Here is a 10,757-nt window from a genome sequence, read left to right as displayed (position 1 = left end):
GAGCTACATTGAGCTCCCTTTCCTATTTCATCCCTCGGTCCTTACCATGTTGGACTGGGTGGAGACTGCATAGGCCTATTTCCGACTCAATCTTAGAATCAAGTGGTGCGTATAGCAATCCGGAGCTACACAAGATTCTTGAAAATGAGGTTGATTGACCTTACGATGCTAAACATGTCCAAATGATCCCATATCAGATGACTTAGATGTACTCAACACTTCCAATTAAGTTCAAAAGACATCATAAAATTTACTCAGGATCTGGTGATTCAATCATGCTCGAAATTAAAGCACCGATGGGCATGTCTAGCCCAAACCAAACAACATAACCCATCTACGCCCTCAATTGGAGTTGATTGGCAGATGCTGGGGTCTGAGGTGCAACCTAGATTTGCATGATATGGTAACATGCTTTCTCCGAGGACATCGATCTGAATGAAGGTGCAGCTTCATCTAAGAGGCTAGATCAAGATTAAGTAAAGAATTATATCTCTTAATCATCCTTTCTATAATCCCAAAGTATACGTTGGGGGGCGCAATAAAGAGCGGTGCCATACGGCCATCTCCCCCCAATGGTTCCCCACCCAGCAGCACTTTACCATGCCCCACCATCTTCCGCTAACCATCTTTAACCCTTTTACGCTGTTCTTAAGTCTCCGTTCTCCACATCCTCGTTCACACGTCCTCCCGTAGGATACAAACCTCTCTCTCTCTCTAGATCGCTCTCTCCCCCTGTTACTTTGACCGGTTACCACCCATAAAGGGCCCCCACTGGGACCCACCACCTTTGCAATCCCTGGAGGATCTTTTAAGTGGAAACGTGAGCAGAAGCCGCCCTCTCTTTTAGACAGAAGCTGCAAAGGACCACCCCTCTCCTTTCCCCTTCCCTGTTCTCTCTCTTCCCTGCCACCTTCTCTCTCATCTTCTCTCCCAAAGCCCTCCACCCCTTCCTTCCCCTAACAAGGATCAAATATGCCTCCTCCAAGATCCTGTGTTTAGATCAAACACCAAAAAGAAGAAGCCACCCAACAGCAACCTTTCTCCCCTTCTTTCTCTTTCTTCTCTTCTCCTCCTCCGCCTCCTTCTTCTCCTCCCATCCCATGTGCTGAGATCCACTCTCTTTAAAGAGCCAGTACTTTCCGCAACTCCCTCTTCTAGGATGATCACCCCATTTCCCTCTTAATTACTCCTTCCCCAGAAGGAATCTCTCTCTCTCCATTCCTTTTTGCCTCTTATTCTCTCCCCTTCATGGATTCCGCTAACAGTGGCAGCATCCAGTCCTCCAGCGGCGGCGACGAGGAGTACGACTCCCGTGCCGACTCCATCTCCGCCCTCTTCCATCCCACCTCCTCCTCGTCCACCGCCGCCGCCGCCACCCTCCCACCTCCCCCCACCTCCTCCTCCTCCTCCGCGTCCCACCACCCCAACGCCTCCTCCTTCTTCGACTCCTTCTCCTTCCTCGACCACTCCCCTCTCCTCCCCCTCGACTCCTCCTCCCCTTGGCCTCCACGCCCTCTCCGGCCCACCCCCACCCCCGACTTCTCCCCTCTCGCCTCCTCCCTTCCCCGCGGTCCACCGGTCGCTCAGTCTTCGGTGCAGCAGGCGCCCGACAATTCCACGGCCATCGCCGCACCGCCGCGGAGCTCCAAGAAGCGATCCCGCGCCTCGCGCCGCGCCCCGACCACCGTCCTCACCACCGACACCTCCAACTTCCGCGCCATGGTCCAAGAATTCACCGGCATCCCCTCCCCTCCCTTCGGCGCCGCCGGCTCCCCCTTCTCCCGCTCCCGCTTCGACCTCTTCCATTCCTCCTCCCCCTCCTCCTCCTCCCCCTCCTCCCTGCCCCCTCCTTATCTCCTCCGCCCCTTCCCCCAGAAAGCCCCCACCTTCGTCTCTCCCAACCCTTCATCATCTTCTACCACCATTACTGCTATCATCGATGCCCTCGCTTCGACCACTAATACCATGTCCAACGCCAAGGCCAGCACTACCATTCCCATAACTAGTGCTCCTACTACTATTTCCAATTCTACTCCAACTAATAATAACTACCAACTGCCTTCACCGGATCCTGGACTTGCCAGCCAAAGCCAATCTCTCTTCAACCTCCAAAGCCAAGGCCCCGTCATCAACTTCCAATCCCTCCTCGCTCAGAAGTACACTCTCCCCACCGTGCCACCGCCCTTCGCCACCAGGCCGCAGGCCGTTATTCCATCGGCGGAGTTCGGTTCGGCCGAGCTTGGGCTCCCGCCGGGGCTCATGATCAGGTCGGAGGGCTTGCAGTCCGGCTGGGCTACTGCGACGGGGCCTGATGGCGGTGAGCAAGCTCGACTGAGGCCAGTGGTCGGAGGGAACGATAATGGCGCGCAGCAAAGGGTGAGCAGCTGCAAGTTCAAATACTCGGGGCCAGGGTCGTCGGAGTTCAATGGGGAGAAGGGGTCGGAGGGCGTAGCGGCGCGGGGCGAGGGTCTGATGGACTCGTGGATTTGTTCTTCTGATTAAGAGATATATGTGAACAGATGTAGGCAAAGAGGAAGGAGGAAAAAGAAAGCTCTTGTTTACTTCTTGGAGCTATCTATGGCTAGCAGCAGTTAGTATACCACCACCTCTCTTCTTTTTATCTCCTCTTTTTATTTGTATGTAAATAGGGTTCTCTTGTGAGTTCTCTTTATCATCATTATACAACCTACAACGACTTGTTTGATAACAGTTTTGGTGGGCTTCCTTGTGTCTTTATCTTTGTTTGGAAGTGCATCTCATTTCCCTTGTTTCTTTGTGGATGTGATCTCTTGGGACATTGTTCTACAAGAGAGACTTCGTGGATGTGGTTTTTGGACATTGTTGTTATACTTCTACGGAAGAAGGGGCAGCAGGGCAGGTGTGCTTTTTGGACACCGTTGTAGTGAGAGAGAGAGAGGATGAAGAATATAGAGGTGGTGCAATTATATGTATTTGATGTTTGTGAGGAAGTAGGCATGGATTCTTGTGTTCAGCTTCCATGCTTGTTCTTGGGCTACAAAATATTTAGTATTTCTATAGCTTGGGCTAATGGTGTGGGGAGTGATTGGTGGCGAGATTTGGGAAATCGTTAGCCGCCAAGATGTTAAAAATTTGGAACAGGAGTGGCTCTCAGCCTTGAAGCATAATACAGAAGGGCCGTGAAGGGAAACCTCTTATTTAGAGGCTTCTAACTGCTCCACATGAAAGTTTCTCTAGAACGCGCTCCACCCAATAAACAACAGCGGCAGCAACAACCATGTCTTCGCAGCAACCAGTCAAACAAGTAAAATAGACAAAAAGATCAACCCAGCGATATACTGTTCATTTAAAAAAAGCTGGGGTGCAATAAGACTATGGATGAGCCAATGGTACAAATGGTTGGTTCCATACAAGATTTATAAGCTCCAACTTGATCCTTAAGCAACGCTGCTTGATTCCTTGGCTTATTTAGCTGTCCTCACCGTTGGTATGTGCCTTATTTTATTTTCATTTGTTGTCTTCTGTTCCTGTGAGAACTATACCTTGGGAATGATATAAATCTCTCTCTCTCTCTCATATTCAGATCGGATCTCCTTTTTAGAATGATCTGGGGGATGATTAGCCACTGGTTTTTGGGAGACTGAGCAAGGAGATAAAAGGTGAATTGTTTATTGTTTTTTTGAATCAAAAAAATTGATTGATTTTACAAAAGTGGAGATGATTAGGTATGGGATTTGGGGTGTTGGGAGGGGGGGGGGCCTTTGAGGTGTGACATGTGACTCTTATATTGAAATCATGGTGGCCCATGGCAGGGAATAATCTGTTCTATAGCAATGATGGCTTCCCCTTCCCTCCGATGGTCATGTGAGTGAGACTGCTCGAGGGCTGCTTAAAGGAGAAGGATGGGGGAGCCCCCTCCCCCCCAAATCTCTCCCTCTCCATCCTCTCTACAGAAAGAGACCTACAATTTAGAGCCAAACTAAAAAGATACGATGCTTTTCAGTATCTAAAAGGTCTGCCAACAAATATATTCTTATGCCAACGTATGGTAAGGGCGACAAATCAGACATGGTCATAGGTATAGAGGGAAAAGAACAGGATGTAACAGACCATTCTGACCCTTTCCCTTGCTAAAGTTTATGATGGTTACCTAAAAGCTTAGGGGTTGGAAATTTTTTTTAAAGAAAGATGAAGAAGAATTGGGTATTGGGAAGACTCTCCTTGTGTAGAAAAAATTAGTGCTACACATGTTTATAGAAAGAGGAGTAAGTAATTGATGCATGATATGGGAATGAACATAAATGAAAAGTAAGAGATAACTAGGACCTTTAGTAACCTCTGTGCTGCAAATTATGGCAGAAGTTTCTAACAAGGTAAAAGGAAGTTTTTGCTCTCATTGGATTGCAAAGTGAGGGGTTTTCCCAGTGTGACGTGCACCAAATTGAGGTGTGGGTGTGGTGTAACAAAAGCAACCCACCAACTAAAGTCAAGTGGGCATAATGACTGCAACCAGACTGACAAGTACATGGAGCTCTGTCTCTGCTTTTGTCCCCTCACCATAATCCACTGGATCTCGATCAGATGATTCCTATCAAATTACACCCTATGTCGATCATCAAAATAACTGGCTTCGCAACCAAAGGTGCCAAATATGCTCATCTTAGGAGAAACAAAAGTTTTAGCCTAGGATGAGAGGTTGCATGTGACTAAGTAGCAACATTATGTTGCTCCCCTCAAACGAATCACACCATTAGATGTGCTTTTCCTGAATACTCATTTTTATTAAATCAATATAGAATAAATATATCCATGAGCATTAAAAAAAATAAAATATCTCATAACTCAAAATGAGTATCCACCACAGCCGTCTATAAAGTAGATCCCGTGTATGATCAGTCTCTCTTCTATCTTTAATAATCCAGCCTCTTTCTCTCTCTCACGCACGTTAGGAAAGATACTTCTCAATGGAACTTAAACGATGATGGAGATGGGAATTATTTTAAGGACAAGACTGGCTGCCAACTTATGGCGTTGAAAGGTAGACCGGGTTAATTAGGAGTATATCTCAATATGTGATATAAGCTGTACGTAAGCTATGATGAAAGGAGACTGCAAGGTGACGCGACCAGGCCCGTGAGGAGATTCAGACCCATGAATGGTGTGGCTTGGACCAACACCGCTCTTGTTGACCTGACCCGGGAACAGTCCGTTGATTGGTCAACGAAAGATGGAAGGGTGGTCCCCCGAGGAACTCCTCTCGAAATTAAGATCATATGCTGTTCACCCTGTGGGTTCTTTGTTATTTTCCAGCACGCTGGACCACATGAACAAGTACCATACACCCATATCTGCTTACTGCTAGCTCGAGGCTTGAGGGTTAGGTTAGAGTTAGGGTCAGGGTTAGCTAGGTTTAGGACTAGGGTTACGATCGGCCAGTATCAGCTCTCATTGTTTGAAATCCTACACAAGGCATCTTTTCTTGCCGTCAACAAATTGTGTTCAACAATTACTTTATTAATTGGTCAAGTCATAGTATATTTTTAATAAATAAAGCTTATATATATATATATATATATATATATATATATATATATATATATATATATATATATATATATATCAAGATTGTTTAGTCATATTTAGAATATAAAAGACTATTAGTGAAAAGAGTAGCTTTCTTTTATATATATATATATATATATATATCAAGATTGTTTAGTCATATTTAGAATATAAAAGACTATTAGTGAAAAGAGTAGCTTTCTTATGATGTGAGACTTTTTTTTTTTTCTCTTTTTTTGTGTATGCGCATGTGTGAATGAATGCCTCTAATCGGGTGTGTGGCAGTGGAAGTGTCACCTTTCCGAGTCGGCCTTGGAACCTTTATCCGACACAAGATCTGGGGGAGATAGTAATGGAACAACATACATCTAATTAGTGTGGGTTTTTCAACATCACTCCATGCCTTGCTGAGTGCGCTATTATCCCGTGCCAACTAGGAATTGATGAGGTACACAAGAGTTACAGGGTATGTAGGTGTGGAGCGAGTCTTCAATATCCTTTAGACGTGTTTAATCTCACATTGATCATACATTACATAAATATTTGATATTTATATAATATAAAAAAATTTAAATAATATATTCTAATTTATTTTTTTAAATAAAATTTTAAATTATTATAAATGATATCAAAACAGACATCTTATGTATAATCCACATATATGAGGGGCTATCTGGATTCGCCTACCATAGACTTATGGTGATATTTGTGATAAGATCTTGGGTTATGATAGAAATGATATAATAAAGTATTTTGGCATTACAAACATGTGTTTAGTCTCACATCAACCATATATTGAATAGATATTTGATATTTATATAGAATAAAAAAATTTAAATAATATATTCTAGTTTATTTTTTTAGATAAGATCTTGAATTATTATAAATGATATCAAAATGAATATCTTATATATAATCCATGTGTATGAGGGTCTATCTGGATTCGCCCATCATAGACTAATCGTGATATTTGTGATGTGATCTTGGGTTATGATAGAAGTGGTATAATGAAGCATTTTGGCCCTACAGACATGTGCTTAGTCTCACATCAACCATGCATTGGATAGATATTTGATATTTATATAGGATGAAAAATTTTAAATAATATATTTTAGTCTATTTTTTAAAATAAGATCTTAAATTATTACAAATGGTATCAAAATGGATATCCTATGTATAATCCATATGTACGAGGGTGTATTTGGATTCGCCCACCATAGACTGATTGTGATATTTGTGATGAAATCTTGGATTATGGTAGAAGTGGTACAATGAAGTATTTTAGTCTTACGGACATGTGTTTAGTCTTACATCGACCATGCATCGAATAGATATTTATATAGGATGAAAAAAATTAAATAATATATTCTAGTCTATTTTTTTAGATATGATCTTGAATTATTATAAATAGTATCAAAATGGATATCCTATGTACAATCCATGTGTACAAGGATCTATCTAGATTCGCCCATCATAGACTGTTCGTGATATTTGTGATGAGATCTTGGATTATGGTAGAAGTGGTACAATGAAATATTTTAAACTTGTGGATATGTGTTTAGTCTCACATCGATCATATATTGGATAAATTAATATTTGATATTTATATAAGATGAAAAATTTAAATAATATATTTTAATCTATTTTTTTAGATAAGATCTTGAATTATTACAAATAATATCAAAATGAATATCCTATGCCTAATCTATGCGTATGATGGTCTATCTAGATTCATCCAATGTAGACTGATCGTGATATTTGTGATGAGATCTTGAATTACGGTAGAAGTGGTACAATGAAGCATTTTGGCTGCTTCATTGAAGGGATGGGGCTGACGATGGGTTTGAAACCAACTGCCACATGCTCCATAGGACATTTCTTGTAAAACATATGTACAGAAGGGTCTTTCTTTAATGGGATGGATCATTTCATGGAAAATATAATGGAACATATCATATTAGGGCAATTATTGATTCTTTTTATATTTGATAAGAAATCTTAGACGAATGTACTTGTTTGGTGTGGCCCGTTTGTGGAGCAACCGATGTTAAGATAATTGCTTTAGACGCGATATAGTTTAGGTCCCATACATAGCACAGTGATGCTCTTATTTTATATGGTGGCCATTACATCACCATCTAATCTTTAAATAGACTCAATTGAAGGCTGTGGTCTTCTCTATGACGTCCCCATCCTACAGGAGTTAGGTAGCCCGATGTAGAAAAAGGACCCGGTTGGAAAGACTCCCCAAGCAAGTTTTGCATCTCTTTTTCAGGTTGTTGGGGAGGTCCACTATCTACTACCCTCCTAGCTTCATTATTTTATCTATTCAGTCCTGGAGACATGATATATATATATATATATATATATATATATATATATATATATATATATATATATATAAAATTCATATAGAGAAGAGGTTCTATATTATACATGATTTAGATTGTTACAGAATAGAATCTACTAGAGAAGGAATGAAATCAAGGTGGGTTGTTAGCATTTTGTGATGAACATGTTACAGAGACCACTACATCAAATAAGAAGGAGGGGCTCTGTCAATGTGCTCGAAAATTATGGAAATTTACAATTGACAGGGAGACAAATGATGGTCCCCAGATGTAATCTCGGCTTTGAGAGGCAGTGGATTGGTTTGTATCATCCAACTTGAAGCAATTGGCCAAGAACTCAAATGAAATTGGATAAGTTCTATGGTTCTAAAAAATAAAATTGTGTGGTGTATCTGATGATAGGAATTTCTCACAATCAGGGTGGTAGAGGATCTGAACCGAGCATTGGGTCATTTAAAGCTAGTTTGTGATTCGTTGGGCAAGGAAAGGAGTTCAACATTTTTGAAATTTTGATTTGTAAAAGCAAGGAAAAGCCTGCAACTCTGTTGCAAGCTCGGTTCTAATCTTGTATAGCTTGAACATCTTCTATTGCATCTGGCTTGAGCTCGAGTAGAGCCCTAACAGGTTTGCTATATGCTGAGCCAAGCCTAAGCAACTTAAAAAATAAAGAACATGGTTCAATTCAGCTCATCTGCATCACGACATTTTTGCTAGTATTATGGATGCTTTTTATAGTTTCACAATGCAGGACTTGGTGGCATACACCTTTTATGTTTTGTTGCCTCATCCTCATTACCTTTTTAGACATAAAATGGAAATGATCCAGCAATTCAATTCATGAGCAAATGAAATGAGTACATTAAATAGTTATATCAAGAAGATTTTAAAACAGCCAAACTACTCCATATTTTCCAATCCCACTGAACATCCCTATTACATCCTCAGCAGAACCAAATTTGTCAAAAATTTCCACTTATTCCTTTCTCTATATTAATCACCATGCAGCTATTACGATTGGATTACAGCCAGTTTCAATATTGCATTAACCTCACAGTTTCAATACATTGCCAGAACAAGTGGAAACAAAAAATATCAAGAGGATTGCACATAATGTATTGAAATGAAGTAGGCTACCATCCCTTTACCAAGATATCAGCAGTTAAAAAATAAAAAGTATAACATACTTACAAAATTACTGTTTCCCAATCAAGGAAATATTCTTTGCTCATTACATGCCCTTAGAAAAACCCAAACAATATGCAATTGATACAACTAAAACAAGAAAAATCATCTTGTTGGTTTGGAATTATGAGCAAAGAGCCAAAGCATTTTTTAATAATGTTTGAAATATGACAAACTGGAAGGTTAGAAAATTTTTGATCAGTTGAGAATTAGGTGGTTGGTGCAACATCAAAATACCCCACTAATCATTATGTGCTGCGATGAAAGTACCCCTTCATGAATTGGATTCAATATCACAAAAAAAAACATATTTTAAGTTGGCCCAAGTACATCTTCAATGTTAATAATATTCGATAAATGACCTTCACAGTTGACAAATCCGTCAGACCTAATAAATATTGAGAGCAAGGGATGATCAAAGCACAAGCACCCTTGACTTTCTTCTTGCTCAAACTAGTACAGTCCATTCCTTGGTTGAACAAAGAAAGCTGAACAAGGAAAGATTGGTGCTTGTTTAAGGCTAAAAATTGACAAGCTTTTTGTGCTCTTGTGGCAATTTTCAAAACATGCTCTCCAAACTTTCCAAGACAAAATGGTCCACCCAAAGTTGTGCTTTCTTTTGGCCTTCATGGCTCACTTGGTGTGGCAACTCTCATATAAGAAATTATTAATTGGATCAGATCCACTATAAATCAATCCAACCAGAAGGCAACATGTGTTATATTAATTTATTTTTCTTCCTCTTTCTTCTTTCTATGTGTAATGGCAACATGAATTCGTAAGCGGTCCATGACGAACCTAGTTCAACTAATAATTTCTTCCATTAGACCATATGGATTAAAAGTCTTTGCTTCAAGTGGACTTCTCTTGGCTTCAGTTATCTAACACACTACCAACCCCTAAAATTAGCACACGGACAATTCATCAAAGAAAAAAAATGTTTGAATAACCCAAAGAAGTCACTCAAAAAGAAAAATCACTCAGCTTGTGTGGTGTATTGGCATTGCACCCTTTGAGTTGGCATTACAAGCGTGCCCTCGAATGAAGCAAGTGATTGGTGCAAGGTATTTGAGTGACTTTTTTGAGTGATCTTCTGAGTTATGGTTGTATTTGCTCTTCATCAAAACTATACCATGACCAAGACTATAGAGACAAGAACTTTTGATTTGAGAAGTTTAAACTCTTGGCCGCCGTGCATGTGGGACTATTGCTTGCCCTGATTTTCCCGAGCAGAAGAAGGTTCATGGTTAGGTAGCAACATTTTTCAAACCACCTGTCTCCAAGTTCATGCATGTTCCCTATATGTGGGAAGGCTTGTGACCAAAACGTCACTTTGGCAATCTTCTATCATTTGCCTTTCCTTTTGAATAAATGATATTGGACACTTGGCACGCATTTGTGGTAAACACCTGGAAAAACTTCTCAAAAATCAAATTCGTAACCATATTAACAATGATCTCTGAATTTTTAATTATTTTTTTATTTTTTAAAATTTTTCTCGAAAGACTAGCCAATCGCTCGTAATTTATTAATGAATCTTACAAGTTATTCATGAATTGCTCAAGGGTGCTGCTTAGAAACACCTTGATGAATTACCAATTAGTTATTCTCTATATCGTTATTGCTGGATTGTATTTTTTATTGTTATCATTTTTACCTTTCCATGTAGAACGGCATGCTATA

General features: G+C 40.5%; 1 protein-coding gene across 1 annotated transcript; it reads left to right on the top strand.

Moving 5' to 3' along the window:
• The first annotated feature begins 831 nt into the window (after window positions 1-831).
• LOC105056840 (uncharacterized) lies at window positions 832-2,709 on the top strand. Its single transcript, XM_010939172.4, has one exon. The coding sequence runs from the start codon at window positions 1,249-1,251 to the stop codon at window positions 2,500-2,502; it is 1,254 nt and encodes a 417-aa protein (XP_010937474.3). The 5' UTR covers window positions 832-1,248; the 3' UTR covers window positions 2,503-2,709.
• The last annotated feature ends 8,048 nt before the right edge of the window (window positions 2,710-10,757 follow it).

Source organism: Elaeis guineensis, chromosome 13 (genome assembly GCF_000442705.2).
Source record: "Elaeis guineensis isolate ETL-2024a chromosome 13, EG11, whole genome shotgun sequence".
Lineage (NCBI taxonomy): Eukaryota > Viridiplantae > Streptophyta > Magnoliopsida > Arecales > Arecaceae > Elaeis > Elaeis guineensis.
Note: the sequence above shows the minus strand (reverse complement) of the source record. Positions and strands in the feature narration are given on the sequence as shown.